The sequence below is a fragment of the Pseudocercospora fijiensis genome (genome assembly GCF_000340215.1).
Source record: "Pseudocercospora fijiensis CIRAD86 unplaced genomic scaffold MYCFIscaffold_10, whole genome shotgun sequence".
Taxonomy (NCBI): domain Eukaryota; kingdom Fungi; phylum Ascomycota; class Dothideomycetes; order Mycosphaerellales; family Mycosphaerellaceae; genus Pseudocercospora; species Pseudocercospora fijiensis.
In genome coordinates, this window is record NW_006921541.1 from 1228405 (window position 1) to 1247717 (window position 19313).

Genomic DNA, 19313 nt, shown 5'->3' on the forward strand with positions numbered 1-19313 from the left:
TATAGAAGGGTACTAGTAGGGATAGTATAGGATTCAAAGACTTATACGGCTTGTGTCGCTTAGTCTGTAGCTCTAAGCAGTCCTAATAGTAACTTAGATACTTTTTTAGTCTCTTAGCTAGTTTCCGGATGTAGTACTAGTCATTTATACGGGCATAGGCACGATAAAAGCCGATATGGTATTAGTTATCGTATATACTGCTAAAAATGTTACCCTCTAATGCCTTTAGGATACACAATCGTCGGTCGCCTAAATAGGGCTTATCGAGCTATACTAGGCCTTCGTCGTCGACTAAGAAGCTAGTAGAGCCTAGTTCCGCGTTCTATACTATTACTTTGATGTTGCTCTAGTATTTATCTTCTTCGTATGCTTCGATAAGCTGTTGCTTAAATGCGTCGTCCATTTCTAGTATTATTACTCCGTATACTAGTTCCTCGAATACGTCGCCCTCCGGGAGATAGTCCTCTATCGTCTCTAGGCGCGACAAGGCGTCCGGCACGATATGTTCTCGCCCTAGCTTATAGACTACCTTTAGTAGAAAAAGGGAAAGATATTGCGACGATCTCGTTAGTCGGTTGTTAAGCTTATTAACTAATAAGGAAGTTAAGGCAGTCTAGCTTACGATTCCTAGCGTTGCCGTATAATCCGTAAGTACGGTTACTACCGACTCGTATGCCTCGACTATCTATCGTACGCGTTTAATCGTCTATACTAGGCAGGCGACCTCTAATTCGGTTAGCTAGTACCGTCGCTTTGTGCTAGAAAGAGTCTTTAATAAAAACAAAATTAGTTGCGTCTTTGTTCTACCGGGATTTTTAGTAATAGCGTCGCCCTCGACGTAGGCTACTATTGCGCCGAAGCCTCGTTTCTTAGACGCGTCGATATAGATATAGAGCGGCCGGTGTCTCGCGAAATGATGCAGCATCGTTAGCTTAGCAAAGGCCTCTTATAGGGCTTGAAACGCAGCTAGTCGTTCTTCCGTTTCCTCGATTAGTATCGTTGCTATATAATGTCGACGTGCCTAGCCGGCCGCAGGCGCTCCCTTAAGCCTCTCCGTTTTTATCTTCTAGAGCGGTTCCGCTAGTTAAGCGTAGTACTTAATGTACGTCCTTAGCTATCTAGTTAGTCTAAGATAGTGCTCTAGGTCCTTTAGCGTTTGTAGGAACTTAAGCTTAGTAATAGCCGCTAGTTTGTCGGCCGGCGTCGCTATACCTAAGGCGTCGACTCGTTGCCCTAGTAGCTAGATCGATAGGTACCCGATAAAAGCCTTTTTAGGTGCTATAGTTAGCTAGTGTCGGTTTAAGGTATCGAATACCTTGTCGAGATAGTATAGATGTTCCTCTAGCGTTTTGCTATAGATAACGATGTCGTTAATAAAAGCCTTAGCGAACTCGTTAAGTCCTTCCGTTCGTAGGATTCTGTCGATTTGTCGCTATACGTAGGGCGGCGCGTTCTTGTAACCTATTACGGCGACGTTATACATTTCCTAGCCTCTATAGGAAACTACTAAGAGCTTGTATCGGTCTTCCGCTTTTACTAACTATTAGTAGAAGAACGACTTTATATCGATCGTCGAGATGAATTTAGCGCCTTAGACAGCGGCTAAAACGTCGCCCTATAGCGGCATCGGGTAGGCGTCCGTTATCGTAATGCGGTTAAGTCTATAGATATCGACAACCGCTCTACCTTTGCGGCCGTTCTTTAATTCCTTCTAGACTACGAACGTAGGGAACCTAAAAGGTATTAGTTCCTTCGTCTAGGATATCTGTCCTTAGTCGTATAGCTTGTCGTAGACGCCGTCGATAATCTCTCGTTCCTTCGGGCCTATAGGGTATACCTTATATACTAATTTAGCGCCCGCTGCCTTCTAATCGCTAACTAGGGGGATCGTTATCTAGTCTTCTTCGGGAACCTTAGCGAAACGGCCGTTATCGATAAACAGCTGCTTATGTTTCTCTAGCAAGGCGTTGTATTTAGCCCTCGTTTCGTCGTCGCTATATAGTATAGCGCCTATTAGGCCTAGCTTTTCCTTCGCTCCCGGCTGCGCTAGCGGTAGCGACTCGTCGTCTTCCTCTCGTTCGGTAGTTACTATAAAGTATAGTAACACTCGAGCTCGTCCTTTCTAAGCGATATTTATCGTTACTACGGTGCTATTTAGGAATTGCATTTCCTTATTAGCAAAAGACAAGACTAACTTCTCCTTTTCTATTAAGCGCGTTCCTAATAGTACGCTAGCTAGTAGGCTGTTAATTAAGTATGCTCTTATCGATATCGTAACTCCGTTATTAAAAACTATATTAATAGGCATCTTATTAGATAGGCTCGTAATCTTGTTGCCTACTCCGCGTATCCGCTAGGGGCGCGTTGCCTTTAAAGGAACTCTATTAGGGTATCGCTACTAGGCTAATGTTCGATCTATAAGAGTAATTAGGTTACCGCTATCTAGGCATATCTCTATTGCTATATTGTTTATCTAAGCTAACATAGTTGCGTATCTAGCAGTTATGCCCGTTTGCTTGTCGGATCTAGCAGCCGCTAGGATTTTTGTCCCCGTCCCTTATAGTATTTAGTCCGCAAATACGAATAGAGCCGGTTAGACGTCTCAAACTCCTAGCGGCATACCGTATAGGTATACTTGTTATATACTAGACTTAGATGTCCTACGTTAAGAACATCTACCGCGTTAGCATTAGCGTTAGTATCGTCGTCGCCTCCTTTATCGGATAAATACTCGTTAGAGTCGACGTAGTTAGCATCCTATTATTCCTCGCCCTCTAATTCCGGCTCCTTATCGACCTAATAAGAGTCCTGCTTCTTACGCTAAGCGAAAGGCTTTATAGGCGGAGGCTTAGCCTTGTCGAAGGTCTTCTTAGCGCCCCTTAACTGCGACTTGTCGCTTACTAATTCCTAACGGTCTTAAGGCTTCTAAAAGCGTTAGTCGCTTCGACCTTAGTCGCGGCGAGGCGGCGGCAGCTATAAAGAACGTATAGAGTTAGTCTAAGGCTTCCTAGAGCCTTCCTATCGATCCGTCTATTAACGGCTCGGTCGGAAGTCCCGATCTTAGTTACGCTATAGTTGCTTATCCGCTAAGCGGGTAGGGAAAGGTCGCGATAAAGAACCGGCAATAGCGGTGTTACGTCGGTTTAATCGTCGTGCTAGTTTAGCCTACGCTAGTTGCTCTTCCTTAAGCCTTTATCTAAATAATACAATAGTGTCCTCTTCTCTCGGTAGCCGAATGCTACGTCGCAGCTCTATATCGATGCCGTTCTATATATACGTTAGCTGCTAGCTCTTATTAACTAGGCCGGCGTTGCGTATATAGCGTATTACCTCGCTAAGGTAGGTATCTATGCTACGTCGGTTGCCTACGTCTAATAATGTGTATTTAAGCCGCGTTAGTTCGTTTAGCGACTTAGATAGTAGCGTCTAGAAGTTCTCTCGCAGCGTCGTAAACTAATAGTCTAGACCTAGTACGTAGCGAAGGCCCTATTTCGCTAGGTTGTTAAGCGTGTTAGTATACTAGGTTAAGGCCGTTCCTCGCAGTAGTACGGGGATTCTAGACTTAACTCGATCGTTGCTACGATACGCTGCAATATCCTTAAGTCGTTTAATAAAGATGTTAATATCTCGGAAGAAGGTATCGGATTCTACGACACTCGGGTCGTCGTCTCCCTTCGGTAGGTCTAGCTAGAAGAAGCTAATTTCCTAGTCCTACATTCGGTCTAGGTTGCTAGCCTCGTTAAAGACAGGCGTGCTATTTCTATTTCTATTGCCTGCCGCAGGAGCCTAGCCTACTAGTGCCTAGGCAACTGCCGCCTAAATAGCGGCTATTATTTCCGCCGAGATAGCGTCCCCTTATTCCGCTATAGTAGGAGGCTAGACGCTCGTTACCTATATAGTTACTATTATAAGTCGAGCCGTCGATATAGTCGAAGGTCGTATGCTTATAGTAGAGGTCGCTATTGTTATTATTATGTTAGGCGATTGCTATAGAGGCTGTTATAATCTAGAGGCAGCTGCCCTTAGCTTAGAAGGTAACTTCCCCTTTACGGGTAAGTGCCTTCCGGACCTGCTTGCTATAGCAGTCGCCGATAGTAAATTTAGCCTATATCTTCTTTTATAGAACTATAGGAACGAGTTCTATACAGGTTGTCGGTATACCGGTAAGTCGAGCCACTTAGGGGGATAGGTCTCTATCGCCTAAAAGTCCTATAGAAAGCGTACTAGATAAGACCTAACCTCCGCGTTAGTAATCCGGTTAGTTCGCGCGTATATAGCGAAAGCGCGGTCGTCGTCTATAGGGTTTATATAGACATATATTACTCCGTATATACGGTCGCATAGAAGTAGTAAGGGGAAGTAGTTAGGCTCTTAGTCGGATTAGCCCGATCTAGTTGCCTCGTCCTAGTAGCGTCTCGAATAACTCCTAGTAGCACGAGGGTTTAGTGCGAGCGAAGCTACTAATTGTTATAAAGTTGAGATTGATAATGATTATATAGAGTTGAGGAAGGCTAATTACAGGTAGAGCCGTTGCTCTATTAGTCAGCCAGCCCCTGGACCGTTACTTCCTTGTTCCGTAACATCGTGCCTGGGATCGGAATAAAGTCGTCGCCTAGAATATCACGAGCTTAGAACTAGCTATGCCCAAGGTTTATTCGCGGTCCGGAGAAATGCCTCACCTTGTGCCAGCACCCATGCGAGCGACAGCTGTCCGGCCGTGCACCCTTTCTTCTTCGCCAGTTCCTGCAGCTTGTTAACGAGTTTCACGTTTTCGTCGAAATGCTCCTCCGAAAATCTGGGATGATTCTTGCGGTTATCGGAGTCGTCGAGATCTGCGCGACTCTGCATGGTGCCCGTCAAAAATCCGCGACCCAAAGGACTGTACGCTACAATCTTCACTCCGAGTTCACGAGCCGTCGCGAGGAACTTCGTTTGCTCAGACTCGATCTCCAATGCGAACGGCGAAAATTCCATCTGTGCCGCGGCAATTGGATGCACCCTGGAAGCTCTTCTCAAAGTTTCTGCCGAACACTCTGAAAGACCTAGGTACCTGATCTTGCCCTCTTGCTTCAGCTCCACCATCGCCTGTACCGTCTCTTCAATCGGAACGTTAGGGTCCACGCGATGCTGGTAATACAGGTCGATTTGGTCGATGCCGAGCCGTTCAAGGCTGCCGTTGCAGGCCTCCTTGACGTATGCTGCGTCACCACGCACTGTCGCTGAACCGTCTGCGTTCCTCAAATTTCCGAACTTTGTGGCCAGGAAAATTTCCTTTCGTCTGCCCGTCTCTCTGAACCATTTGCCGATGAGCTTCTCGTTCGTGTGGGGGCCATAGATGTCTGACGTATCCTGAGTACGGTCAGCGAAGTCTCAGACATAATCCTAAGCGAAGAGCTGGCCTACCCAGAATGTGATGCCCCTGTCAGCCGCAGCGGTGAGAACTTTCAAGGACTCCTCGTCATCGTAGCCGCCATACGAGGTGTACGCGAAGGACATTCCCATACAGCCGAGCCCTTGTGCTGAAACATAATCATCGCCGAGCTTGCGTTGAGGGTATTTGGACGACATGATGAAACGATTGTTGAGTAGGATGAGATGCTTCTCTGTGAGGGTTCCGATTCTTTTGTAGTCACTGATAACTTTGAAGGAGTTATGACAGTGGCTCCATTTCTGTTACGCCGCTAACCCCGCGATCTGCCCCTCACCATTATGGTACGCGAAGGAGGGGTCAAGCCTTGATCGGCGTTGTCAACGTAAGGTTCCCAAGCGACACGAGCATCAGCATCGCCGGTCACTCGATCAACTCAAGAATCAGCAGCAGCATTAACATGCATTCAGCAGTACAAGACGATCAAGACTCGCCAAAGCCATGAATTTGCCTTTAAAGCTGAAATACTTGAATCACACTGCACTGCGACGTGTCGATAACTTCAAGTTGACAGGACTGAGCAAAATTGTAATTCTTAACCACGACGCATCACGATGGAGGAAGCAGGAACAATTCTTGGCTTGTCGATAAGCTTCCAGGTACGACGGACTCGGCTCCACCAAGAATGGCGGATCTTTGACAAAGCTGGCAAGTGCTTTGTAGCATAATGGGAAAGAAGACGCTCATTTTGCAATTGGTATCTATGCCATAAATTCATACGCTCGTGTTTCTCGTAATTCGCTCTTGGCCAGGCGTCAATGCCTCAACCAAATCCTGCGCAGAATCCCACACACGAGGACTGCTCTCCAAGCTCGTGCTCGATCGGCACACGGACGAAATGTCATTCCAGCTTAGAATAGCAGGTCGCCCAAAAGGAGACCACCCAGCAACCCACCACCAATAGCCAATGGCATACCGAATCCTCCCCCATACCCGCTACCATAAGGCCTGCCATACGGCTGCTGCGGCGTGATATAGCGGGCATTCGGTGTGGTGTAGATGCCATTACCACCATATGCACCACCGTAAGGATAGCCGTATCCACCTCCATAGCCTCCACCATAGCCCATAGGCTGCGGAGGCTGGATGTAGATATCCTTGCCATCGCGGTCCTTGCCAATATGCTGTGGCTGTCCCGTCTGAGCCGCTCTCTGCATCGCTTGCCGCACACGCAAGTGCATCTCATACGCTTGCCTCTCCTGCTCAGCTCTCTGCTCGCGCATCCTCTCGCGCTCCTCATGCGTCGTGCCCGTGACCTTGTCTTTCAACTTCCTGCCGAAGGACTTGTGCTCTGGCTCTTTGCCTTTTCCGTCAGGTCGAGGAGGTAGCGGCGGATCTGACGAACCAGCTGCAGAATGTTGGCGATGATCACCCTCGTCATCCGAAGGAGCGTTGATGTAATCATCCTTGGTAGGGTGATGCTTGCCTCGATAGGTTATGCTTTCCTGTTCCACGCGCTCGCGCTCTTCGCCGGTGAGGGAGTTGAGATACTCTTCGTCATCGTAGGGATGGACCCATATACTCCGTGGTGGGTCTTTCGTGGTGTCGACGAAGAATTGGTGGTTGTTCTTTGGGTCGAATGTCCGTACCCAGCCTTCGGGGAGAGGTCGCTGCTCGTCTTCCATAGAACGGCGGTATGCAGCAGGCACACCGCCCTTGCCGCTGGTGCCTGGCACATTTAGGTGTGAGGAGCTGCTGGCGTTGTTGGAGCTTCCGGCTGGTGGATGTGATGCCGATGACGATGATCCGGTTGCTTGCGCATAGCTGGGAGGAGCATCTTCGGGAATGTCTGATCGGTCTGCCATGGTTGTGCGATAGGTCCAGAAGGTGTGGTAGTGACTGAGAGGATTACTAGGTGATATAGTCAGACAAAGTCAATTCCATCAGGAAGGGCATGGAAAGTGGCAATGGGGCACTGCTGTGCGAGTTCCGGCGAAGCGCTCGTGACAGCCTGATGACGCAGCGCGCGCGGGAAGGCCCGTGCAGCACTCGGCAGGGTTCAGGTTGCCTTCGTGATTCCATTTCCTCCTTTCATCTTCACATCGTAATGCTCCACTTGCCATCTCTACAATACCCTCCGATATAGAGCAATCACTATCCGTCACTATGCGGTGTCGGCAGCGATCACTACGCATGTTCTCCAATTCCAGCTCACGTTGTCACTTACTTCGCCGGATTGGGATTCGACATTGACGCCTTTGTTCCCCATACAGATTTCCTTGAGAATGAGAGGCAGAGATTTATGGATGTTATACCAGAGATTTTGAGGGAGGAGAGGGGTTGGAGGTTGGAAGAGTTGCAAAGGCTTAGGGTGCCTAAAGCGTTTGGAGGGTTTCAAGTCGAGGTGGATTGAGTTGCTTGCACGCCGCGTATCATGCCGCTTCAGATATAAAAGCAGAAACTCCAGCTCGCCGGTCCGATTCACAGGCTTGCAAAGATCTGCATGACCCGGAAACAACGCATCACGTCTCACAGGCCCGCCCAGCGTCTTTCGCCTTTGCTGGGCAGCGAAGCGTGGCTAAGGAGCACGAGGCCGCCATGCTGGCTGAAGAGATACCTGATTCCAATTACGAAACTGTCTACTATCTACCTGCCGAAGAGTCGTGATCTGGCCTCAGAATCCTGCGACTTGCTGGTGGCGCGGGCACTGATCCTATGTCACTATGGCGGCCTCCGACGCCCACTCCAGCGTTTACAGCTTTCCTTGGTATTGATCGCTCGCTGCGGCCATCATTGGAGAAAGCCATGGCAGGAAGCTCATTATAGTCTGCTATACCTCATCAGCACGAAAGATATCCGCAACTAAACGTTTGGCTACTTACCTGCTCTGGCCGCTCGCGCATTTTTGTTGAGCTGCTGAGATCGCGAGCGAGCGAATGCTGCAGCACTGAATGGATTTGGAGCTGCATTGTCATACTGGGGAGGAGCTACCTCATCTACTGCTTCATGGCGCATCTCGTTGAGCTCCTGCCGGGAATGCCTATGAGGGCCAACTCTTGCAAACATGCTGGAGGCATTATCGCGATCGTCATCTTGCCGTGTGCGAATTTGTCGCCTTCTCCGTAATAACAAGATAACCGCAGCTGCGATCAGGACCACGCCGACTCCCGAACCTACTCCTACCACGATTTTTTTCCAGAGAGGCCATTCACTGGTATCCTGACGAGGCTCCAGCGTCGACGAACTTGTTGTTGGTGTTCCAGACGCTGCCTCGGACGCCGATGTCGTTGATGTGATTGATTTTGATGTTGGCGACGGACTTGTTCGGATTTGCTGAGTCGCTGTCACAGTGCTGGTTTGCACTACTGTGGTCTCGATAGTGGACGGCGTGCCATCAATGATGGAAGTGTATACCGTGTCTCTTGGGCCACACTTTGCCGAGGTGAATGCATCTGTGATGCACACTGAATTGTCACTGCAGCATTCTTGCGTGAACCATTGATTGTAATAGCCACACGGAGCTGTGCAATCGTTTCGAACCTTCAGCGCTCCATTCGGCTTTGGAGTTGGGATGAAACCATGAGAAATACCGCAAGCGGTGATGATCAGAGCTGCGCTTCGGTACTTGGAGATCATGGTGATGTTTGAAAACAGCAAGCAGCGATATCCCGGCCCTCCCGGGTACCACGTACGACATGCATCGAGATATATGTGTGTCGGTACGTGTGTCAAAGGCGGTTCTCGCTAAACTGGGCAGCCAAATGTGTGGAAATTGAGCCGACCTGCTCAGCCTTCGCAACACGGTGATCAACCGGATTTGCGACCCATGTACATGGCGAAAGAGCGGCTTGGTGTGGGCGGCCTCGATCCTCTAAGGCTGCGCGGCAGTAACTTCCCCCCCCCCCCCCCCCCCCAATAGCGGCAAGCAAGGCAAGCCACTCGCTGGTACACATTGTCCTCTAGGCGGCTGCGCTGCGGTGTTCGAGTGCCTTCATCGCCAGGATCAACATCTCGAGCAGCTGCCAGCTCATCAAGACGCACGAGTGAGGCCTCCTTCGCCTCTCGGAACCCTAACATTTCTGGCTCAGCCTCAAGTGGTTCGCATTGCCTTCCAAAAAACTACGATAGTCTCAAGGAACCTAGGAGAACCGCTTGCTGACACAAATGGTGCCGAATTTCATTGCGGTTCCGATATCCTACACGCTTTCCTCCATCGCTCGCTTAGACATCGACCAGCCTGTCAGTAGATTTATCTCTAACCAGGGCACCGTGCATTACTGTCCATTACAGCTTCTCGCGCTCAAGCTCACCGCATCTGAAAGTTCGAAATGGCACTCTCACGGTACAACAGCACGAACCGAAAAATCAATGCATGGATTGGATCAGGTGGTCAGATTGCTGGCCAAGCTCCTAGCGAAGAAATAGATCGTCTGACGCTGAAGATTGATGACAACAGCGACATGGCCTCAGATGTCGGCGGAGGGGGAGAACTCGTCGGCGCGAACGGCGTCCACCAGGATTTCTTCGACGATGTCACAAACAAGGCACTGTTGCCCGACTCAACATCACAATGGCTCACTCGCTTTGAAAAGGGCGAAGATGTTCACATACAGCAGACCTTCATCAAAGCAAAGCGTGCTCAGTTCAAAGTGGCTCCAACGCCGTTTGTCGGTCTTGTAGTACTCCCGGGCGCTGATAAGCCTACCGTAGCGAGACTGGAGGAGAGCAACATGACAGATAAGCGACCTGACCAGCGTGACTCGACTTACAGAGTCAACACTGCCGGCTCACTGCTCGAATCATGGACTGTCAACAAGGACTTGAGCTTCCGGAACGAAGACAATACGTTCAAAGTTGTGGATGGCATCAAAGTGCGCAATCGAGACGGCAAGATCTCAATACCTGAATACAGCAAAGACACAGTCACCATCGACAGTCAACAAGTTGAGATTGTTGACGAGCTGCGAAAACGATATGATGGCAGACCAGAGTATGATCTCTGCGCCACACTTATCGAAGTTGATGCCGGCTCTCTCGTCAAGCTCATTACCAATTTTCGTAAGCTAGTCTCGCAGTCGAGCCGTGATCCAACTCACGACCGCGACAATTTAGAGAACATGATGGAAGATACCAGGACCTTCTGTGCAAGGAGCCCGATCCTTTTCAGAGCAGGGACCCGAAATCGAGTGATCGATGCTGTAAACATACGCTATGGAATCGACGACGAGCAAGGTTTCAGGACTATCTACACCAGCAGAGGTATCCAGCAGCTCATCAGTGTTAGCGCGTCATACTTCAACGCGCTTGACCCCACAACCAGATCCGCGAACGATATGACTCAGACAATGGTGCGGCCGCGGTTCTTGCAGACGCTATGTCTCCTACTTTCAATGCTCTCGAACGTAGACATTCGCCAGATGTCCGACTTTCTCGACGCCACGTATGGAATCACAGCTGATCGGCCTAATATAGAGATTCTGTTCCTCAAGGTCATTCCCTTGGCATCCATAAATTCGAAAGTCTTCTTGTCCTCGGTAGTCCCGGCAGTGCTAGGCTATAAAGTGGACAAGAAGGCCATCGAGGATGAAGCGCAATGCTGGGAGACATTGCTGAAAAAGCTGGCAGAGAAGGGCTATCTACTGCCTGGAACAGTAGATGATCTCGGTCGTAATGAGCATAGCTGGTTGTATCAATGGCCAACCAAGGATGAGGACCGTATTCGTTCGAGCCATATCTTCGGTCGCCTGCAGCTTCATGGGGAGAATCTGAGGGGCTTCAACGAGATACTTACAGTCAAGGTTGGTACTGAGTCGGACGAGAAAGAACTGACGATCTATCTTCAATACTTCCCAGACAGAGCGTTCAGCATCGCTGCCAGCGATTACGAGCATCTACACTGTCTGGATCCACGGGAGTACATACTGCAGGACACGGCAGAAGAGGCGAATGGGCGAGTTTGCAAGGTGACCATCTGCTCCAAACCACTGAACGATCTTTCTAACGAGGCTGTACGTCTGATCAACAGAATCTTGCCTACCATCAATAGAGAGGTGGTACGAAGAGGTGGAAGTAAGTTGACCAAATGGGCTGGTCGTAAAGGATCGAACGGGGATCCTGGTATCATCGCCGGCGATCTGCAGATCGCACCAACCATTACCAGACATGAGGCTTGGCTGGAAGGGGTTAGCGCACCGCTGGCTGTGACTTGGAAGTGTGACGGCAGGACGATATCGAAAGTTGATATGCTTCGCCGCATGGGACGTAGCATCGATAGGATCAAAATTGTTGTGGAGAAATTCCTCCGCGGGAGAAACCACAGGCTTGGTAAGTCTTACGTCAAAACAAGATTCATCCGTGTCCTCTGACAGGACTCAGACGAGAGGGAAGCGACATATGCTTCTCAAGTCCAAGAATGTCTGGCACGAGAAGACGAGATCCTTCGGAGAGAAGAAACTACCAGAGCAGCGCCAGACACGCCGATTGCACGCTCGGTTCATCCAGGTGACGATATCTCCGTCGTCCGCTCCAAGATCTGGTTCGAGTACAAATCACAGTATCGTCCAGACCGCGACCAGCTCTTCGTGTGGGCACAATCAGACACGATCACAGGCGTCAAATGGCTGCGCGGAGGAAGTCAAGCTGAGATCATGCTGCGAGGCATCCCGACAAAGTTCATCGTCGCCGCACTGCGACCAGAGCTCATGATTCCGCAAGAGGATGAAGTCGTTCAGGGCGACATGGTGCTTCTGGCTGGGAAATATATGATCGTCACGTCTCTTGCCAGCGGTCCTGCAAGCTACGAAGGCCCGAGACAGTTGCCTCACTACGAGATGACGAACTGGCTGGAGATTCAAAGTATTGACGAGCAAGCCCAAAGTCGGAGGAGGAAGAATAAGATCGGCGTTGAGAGAGCGCTGCACATCTTCGTGTAGTAGCATCGTTCACGCCTGAGGCTCTGCCAAGATCTCTCAAACCCGGTGGCCTACATGATCGTAGTCTACGGCAAACCTGACCTGTTTTCGGGGCTTACCTATCGCTTCTGAGTAAATAGCGCTTCTAATGATCTAGCGTATCAACTTCTCCTGAATCTTGGACATTCAACTCTCCCGCAGTACATGCCGAGACACATATAAATCCTCACACCCCGACGAAAATGACCAAACACTACGAGATCAAGGTTTTGCCTGGCAAAGGCAATGCTATGGTTGCTGTGCATCCTCCGGCGCCTGGCACTGTGATGTGATCCTCCATGACACCCCGATCATGAGTGTACGGATGTCGGGCGACGGACGTTCTGCCATCACTTTGGGCAAGGAGATGAAGACTGGCTTCCTCGTCACGCATGAAGAGTATTGCAATTCGATCATGGGGAGAGTTCTGGAGAGCACAGGGTGACCGCTGTTCTGATAGGATATAAAAATTGAGCCTGCTATGGTTGATCGACCGAGATCTGGACCTCAATACCCGACGCGCGCCAACATGACGGGAGGTATAAAGGCGTATTTGAGGTTGCGAACGGCTCTAGAATATGACTCAGTCCGCAAGTCGTCGGCCAAAGGACGCTTTTGCACCTGTCTCACGGGAATTTCACCACTCCTGTGCTGATTTGCCGACCTACTCACATTGAACCGATGGCGATTGTGTTGCCACAGCATCAATGATTTCCATGGCACTGCCTCACATGCCACTTCACGACATCTCGACCATCATTCTCGGCTCAATGGCGCATTCAGCAAGGCGTCCGTCCAGACGCTTGACGACTGAACATCAATTTGGCCGATCTGAACCAGCATGGAACATGCTGGAGAGGATCGGGCATCGAGATCTGCTATTGAGCTGAGGGCGATCGTTTTGCCACGGAGGTACTTTTGGATTGAGCGCGACACCGTCAAGACGAGATATTTCCCGTCATTGTCCGGCGACTTCGACAATTATTCTCAGCTCAAAGCCTCAGTCTTTACGTCGTCAGCCAACTGGCGCTTGATTGGAACTAGGGACGAACTAAAGCTGCCAGACTCAACATTATGAGTGGTGGCACATTCGAAGTTTCGGCACGATTGCTATTCTCACAAGTCAAGATTCGAGCTCACTGTGACAGATGTACTTGATTATCGTGCTAAAGTTCATATTCGATGTCCATGCTAAGTTCGTGGTATACTCGCAATCATGCTCACTTACATGCATTTTGCCTTCACCCAGCCAACGCCACGCTAAGCACAACCCACCCATCATCGCTTATGCACCAGCTCTTACCCTCTCTTCAATACCAGCCTTCAACTCCTGTATAACCTCTTCACCGAGCCACCTCATAAAAATGCTCTCATCTCTTTCATCTTGCTCATCCTCGAGCATATGTCTCCCGCTGCCATTCATCTGTTCTTTGGCGTGTCTTACTCTTTCGGCCCAAGCAAAAAGGACCCTCAAGTTCCAAAGATCTTGACTGCGATCGCTTTTCACGGCTTTGGTCAGCACCAGCCTATCATCCACCACGGTCGTGCGTTCATTCGTGTATATGCTTGAGCTGATCTCCGGCGGGAGGAGCATCTCCACATCAGCTTTGTCCAGACCTTCGAAGGCGGGTAGGGAAAGGACGGTTTGCCAAAGATTGGACGCGCTACGATTCTTCATGTGAGGTTGGGTGCTGAGCGACATGTCACTCAACGCTGCCAGGGCCGCGGTGAAGATTGAATCGTGGGCCTCCGCGGCAGGGCATCTGCGGACTGAGATATGTTGATCTTTGCGGAAGGCTTCCAGATGCGCTGGATTCGCTTCGAAATCTAGCGTAACGCGCCAGTAGTTCGGATCATCGGTCTGCACGGTCGCGATCAAATGCAGTTCAGGCAGCAGACATGGAGCGCGAAAATTCATCTGCTCGCCGTTGCGCAGAGTGACAAGAATTGGCATGTGGATCGGTCGCTGGGTATCTATATCCTCGATGACGATGCACCTGGCTTCTGCTGCAAGAGTCCAGAGGTGTCGAAAAGCTTGTAGATGGACCCTATTGTCGTGAACGTCAATCGGGAAAATGGGATAGAATGATACCATCATCGCGGCCAACGCCAGATCAGATGTGGTCAAGGTGAAAGTGCCACCGCCCAAGAACAAGACGCCAATTGCCAGATGGGAGGAGAAATGCGAGCCGTAGGGAGTGTCCGAATCAGTGCGGCCATGCATTCGTCGCAGGTATCGGAAAGTCTGCAGATCTCCTGTTCCAGCCATAACCGTAGCCGCAGACAGCGCCAAAACATCCATGCACCGGCGGAGAGCTGATCGAGCGAGCTTCCCATCGAAGTAAAACGCATCGGCGCCCTCGCTGAGACGATGAAAGAAGCTCAACAGCGTCAGTATTTCGTCCCTCGCGATTGCGTTGCCACTACCAGCATATTTCAAGCTAAGTGCCCAGGCCAGTCCAGTGAAGACATTGAACAGCGGCACATATTTGCTGTCGATTGTCCGATTCGTCAGCATGTGATCCAGTGCAGCCTTTGAACGATTCTTGTAGCATGTTGGAAGATTGTCCTGTATCCACCCTTGATCATAAGATGGTCCTCGAGCTTCGATACTGTCCCACATGATGACATGCTTGGCCATTGATCGCAGCATGAGAACGTCCGGTCTGACTTGATCGAATTGTGCTTCGGAGTCAGGGATGTCGATCTTGTTGGCTATGGCTTGATCGCCAGACTTCATGTAGACCATTGCAAGTGCCATCACCGCTCCAGCCGTAGCTCGATCGAACACATGGACGGCATTGACGGGGCGTGGGCCGACTGCCATCGCGAGAAGGCGTTCGGGCACTTGCATGCCGTGCAGGCCCCTCAGATCACGACCCTTGGCCAGGTTGATGAACCCAAGAGCGAAGCCTGCGGCGAGGCGGTAGCATTCATCGCGAAGCGGATCTGGGCCGCTATCCGGATCTTCGACTTCCAAGTACTCAATCTCCGACAACATTACCTCACTCATGCGACGATGTTGTGTGTTATAGTAGAGCAGACCAATGCCCATCAGGCCTGCAGTCTGCGTGGCAGGAGACACGTTCAGCTCTGCAGCTCCAGGCGGAAGCATTTTGGTGATGTGGACTGAAAGCATGCGTGTAATCAGCCCATCCATTGTGCCGATATGCGAAGCTGAAAGACCAAGCAGCAACCCCACGGAAGTCATGGTGTGCTTTGGTGTGAGGTACTTGAATGACAACCATTTCGCCATATGCCGCAAGTGGCCACCCACTCCGAGAGCGAGCAGAAAGCCAGCATGCCGATTTGTGAGCTCTAACGGCTTGTTGAATGCGATCCAGGATGTGTCGATTCCTTTGACGTTGCGTGAGATCCGGAGCCCAGCAGAAGCGCCGGCATGGAAGTACGCCCAATTCACCTTCTCTTCGGTCAGTCCGCTTCGATCAGCGGTCAATGTGTGTCCCATGGGCTGCATGATGCATGACGAGCTGAAACCCGGCAGATGAAACTTTTCGGTCAGAAGCGGCGTCTGACTATCAAAATGCAGCATGCCATCTCCAGCGGGCAATGCAATCATCCGAGTGGTGACGAAATACATGACTTGGCGCTGACGCTCAAAATGCGCTTGTTCATCCCACTCCGGCTGCTTCGGACAATGGCCGATCTGCACCGTGTTGAAGTGCATCAGACTCGTGGCTTCCACGAGTCTTCGATCGTCACTGAAGATCAGCTGCGAGATCGCGTGTCGCCCAGCCTCTCTGGTTTTCGCATGCAGGCTTGATTGTTCCAGCGAGTGGCAGATGGATTGCACATCGTGGCGCTCTGTAGCCGAAGCGCTTTTCATGGCGTTGGCTGAGCTGGATGCACGCCCCTTTGTGGTGAGATCCTCCCGGCCAACGAGGCGTAGCAACTCATCCCGCCAGGTAGTTGGCGGCTGCTTTTCGCAGCAAGCGATGGCTTCCCGGAAGGGCGCAGCAATAGCTTCGGGCAGAGTCTCGAGCATCTCAGAAGTAACACGCTTCTGTGCAAGAAGCTCGACTGTTCTTGCCGGCGTTGTGATCAGTCCACCACTCCCAGCAAGTAGCTCTGACAGCGCTACGATTCGTGGCGTCAGCTGTCTCGCGGTGTGCTCTGAGACTTTTGGGACAATTGCATCGGTTCCCATTTGAGCGATTTCATAAAGGGAGGGATAGCGCTCCGTTGAAGCGTGCTGAAGAGTGTGCTCAAACCACTGGAAAACAGTGACTGGCGTCTCCATTGTGCTTAGGCGCGGTGTGTTGCTTGGCATCGACTGGATATATGCCCAGCTGTCCTCATTTGCGCCTTGTAAACAGTATGCTTGCCCTGCCTCATAGCTCCACTCACGCAGACCAAGCCACGATCCAAGCTGAGCAATGACTGGCGGGAGTGGCAATCGCGTTGGATCTAAAGTGCAAAGGATTTGCTCTTCTCTGAAGACATGCAGAGCAAGCATGAGCCTGGCCGCTACGAGTGTGGCAGATCCTTCATCAAATCGCTCTTCCTCAGACCGATTTGAAACCATGTCTTCTGCTAGAACGGCCGCCACGATGAGCAGCTGGTCCTTCCTGTTATCAAGGCTGCGCGGAGACAGCTGACTTGTCGGGAGTGTAGTGGATGGCAGCCAAGACCACACAGAAGAGGAGAGTGTGGAGCTTCTGTGGCTCGCCTTTTGCAGGCATACCTTCGTGCTTGTCGCAGATTTTGCTCTCCCCAAAGCCACTTTGGAGAGGTTGATGGCAGCGCGAGCCTTTGAATCCAAGATACCGAGGACAAAGGTGAATACCGTACTCACAGTAGCCACGAAATCAGCGTCGCTGCTTGTGCCAGCCATCATATTGGGCTGACATTCTAGCCGGGCACGCGCAACGCACCAGGTTTTGCGCACTGCTCTCGCTTGGCTTTTGGGCAGCATGAGCTCGCATAAAGTCAATATTTTCCTGGCCGACAGATGTCGCGGCTGAAGTCGCAACCTCCTTCGATGCTTCACACCGTCTGCGCCAACTTCGTCAAAGCGCCCTTGATTCCCGATGTGCTCGAAGATGACAGGTGGTGAAGGTGCGTTGACTGTCCTGTTCTTGCCAATCTCCTTGGGTTCGATATCGAAATTTCCAAATTCAAGAGGATCGTAGACCCTGTAAGAAGCAGGCTGTGGTAAAGGACATGGTTTTTGCTCATCAAGAGAGAATTGTACCCCACCGTCACCCAGTAGCAGAGCGCGTACCTGGCCATCGCGAAGCTTGGCAATGTCATCGCAGTGCCCCAATCTGTTTTCGCCAGTGAGCATCGGAATCGCGATCGTAGGTGACTGAGACAATTCCGGCCATATCTGTCGATATTTGATTTTCAATGCAACGTATTGGAGCTCCCTTGTCTGACGGTCGTGAAGGTACAATCTGACTCGAGTATCGTCGGTTCCATTGATTGACGGGCTCTCTGACAAGGTGGCGACCTTGTAGCGAGATGTCCGAGCGTCAGGAGAGCCGAACGCAGAAGACCTCAAGCCGACTGCGAATGAATGTATCTTGCGCACGATCAACTCGCGCTTGAAGCCCTCTTCCGTGCTGCCAAAGACGTCATCGATGCCAGTGGTATCGTATGTTGCACGAATGTGTCGCAGAATGCCATCGAGGCTCTCCTCGGGATCAAATTCGATCGTAGTGTCCAGATCCATGCTATCATCCTCCCCTCCTAGACTTTGTCCATACACGCTTCCTGGCGTCGATCCGCGGCTCTTGCGGACGCTGAGAGATCTCCGACCATGCTCGCCTCCGAAAGAAGTCACTCGTCGACCGCCAGTACCCGCAAAGCTGTTAACCGTATTCTGACTTGCACGCACATCTGCGTTAATGGAGCTGACTCGCCGATTCTCTCTTGCTGGCTGCTGTGTTACAGCTGGTTGAAAATCTGGATCCATCTGGGAAGCCATCACAGCTTCCTCTTCCTGTCTCGTCTGCTTTCTTGAAAGACCTGCGCCCTGAGAGCCCAGCGGCTCACCTTGGGAATTGGTCAGCCCAGCGCCGACAAAGCTCTCGCGTGGTTTGTCACGCGGTCTGATCGCAGGTGTTGTAGAGCCAGTGCCAACGTTGGCGGTGATGAAAGAGCTTCTCCTTCTGGCTTTGACGGCTTTGTGTTCTGCACGCTGCTTGAGCAGTACTCTCAGCGACTTTTCGTCCTTATACCACATGTGCCACAGAGTAACGGTGTTGATGTCATGATTTGCGGTGACCAGTAGACCGAGCTGGCTTGTCTGGGCAGAGCCGCCCTGAGGAATCTCATCTTCGGCCGAAACATAGATGACATTCTCACCGGGATCTAAAGCTTCAAATTCCACACTCAGCTGGGTCTTGCTTGACAGGCGCGGCTTGTGGTGCTGCACAGAATAAGTGAGCACGCCCAGGTCCGATAGAGGGCTGGTCAGCGAATAGAGATTTGTCACGTCTTCGTCACTTTCTCGGCTAGGCGCGACAATGGTACTTTGAAACAAGGCTTCCAGCCCATTGTCACCACCGAGTCTGCTGGGCTGCGCAGGTCGAGTACTCGGCAAGGCCTTGGAAACAGTGGGCGACTGCAGGTGCGACTGAGATTGCTGAAGTTGTGAAGAGCAGAAGGAGTTGGGCGGAGCATTTGGCAGCATTGGCGTGGGTGGTAAGGAGATGGGAGCGATTCGCTTTCTCTGAAGGATGACGCCTCGTGATGCGGCAAATGCTCGCTCCACCGCAAAGGGCAGATGGACAATGTGACTGGCTCCGTGGAGAAAGTAGATGTGGGCCTTGGTGTTCAGGAGAACGACCAGTGCTCTCGCCAAAGTCTCGTCCGGCGGTGGTTGAGCTTCCTCTCTGCGGAAGTCGTCGAGGGATGTGGATAGACGGATTCGCTTCCGCGGAGTGCGAGTAGTGCCTGATATCTTGGGAGCGTCTTCTGCGGCCACCTTGGAGGAGGAGGAGGAGGGAAACTTGGCGAAAAGGGCTTGC

The 19313-nt window shown here is 51.0% G+C and overlaps 5 protein-coding genes across 5 annotated transcripts; 1 reads left to right on the forward strand and 4 right to left on the reverse strand.

Moving 5' to 3' along the window:
- Positions 1 to 4466: 4466 nt before the first annotated feature.
- Positions 4467 to 5624, reverse strand: MYCFIDRAFT_89162 (uncharacterized protein). The gene is made up of 3 exons (XM_007933313.1): positions 5404 to 5624; positions 4680 to 5349; positions 4467 to 4612 (listed from the first exon to the last, which is right to left on the reverse strand). The coding sequence occupies exons 1-3, from the start codon at positions 5566 to 5568 to the stop codon at positions 4539 to 4541; spliced, it is 909 nt and encodes a 302-aa protein (XP_007931504.1). The 5' UTR covers positions 5569 to 5624; the 3' UTR covers positions 4467 to 4538.
- Positions 5625 to 6127: 503 nt separating this feature from the next.
- On the reverse strand, positions 6128 to 7319 carry MYCFIDRAFT_212541 (uncharacterized protein). The gene has a single exon (XM_007933314.1). It carries the CDS (start codon positions 7231 to 7233, stop codon positions 6280 to 6282), a length of 954 nt encoding a protein of 317 aa, XP_007931505.1. The 5' UTR covers positions 7234 to 7319; the 3' UTR covers positions 6128 to 6279.
- Positions 7320 to 8576: 1257 nt separating this feature from the next.
- Positions 8577 to 9004, reverse strand: MYCFIDRAFT_84820 (uncharacterized protein; the record flags this gene model as incomplete). Its single annotated transcript, XM_007933315.1, has 2 exons — positions 8577 to 8733; positions 8802 to 9004. 2 exons carry the CDS (start codon positions 9002 to 9004, stop codon positions 8577 to 8579), a joined length of 360 nt encoding a protein of 119 aa, XP_007931506.1.
- Positions 9005 to 9063: 59 nt separating this feature from the next.
- On the forward strand, positions 9064 to 12763 carry MYCFIDRAFT_179218 (uncharacterized protein; the record flags this gene model as incomplete). Its single annotated transcript, XM_007933316.1, has 10 exons — positions 9064 to 9095; positions 9146 to 9219; positions 9257 to 9462; positions 9512 to 9710; positions 9755 to 11703; positions 11737 to 12270; positions 12304 to 12383; positions 12437 to 12607; positions 12637 to 12717; positions 12742 to 12763. 10 exons carry the CDS (start codon positions 9064 to 9066, stop codon positions 12761 to 12763), a joined length of 3348 nt encoding a protein of 1115 aa, XP_007931507.1.
- Positions 12764 to 13603: 840 nt separating this feature from the next.
- Positions 13604 to 15919, reverse strand: MYCFIDRAFT_145370 (uncharacterized protein; the record flags this gene model as incomplete). The annotated part of the gene is made up of 1 exon (XM_007933317.1): positions 13604 to 15919. The coding sequence occupies one exon, from the start codon at positions 15917 to 15919 to the stop codon at positions 13604 to 13606; it is 2316 nt and encodes a 771-aa protein (XP_007931508.1).
- Between the last annotated feature and the right edge of the window lie 3394 nt (positions 15920 to 19313).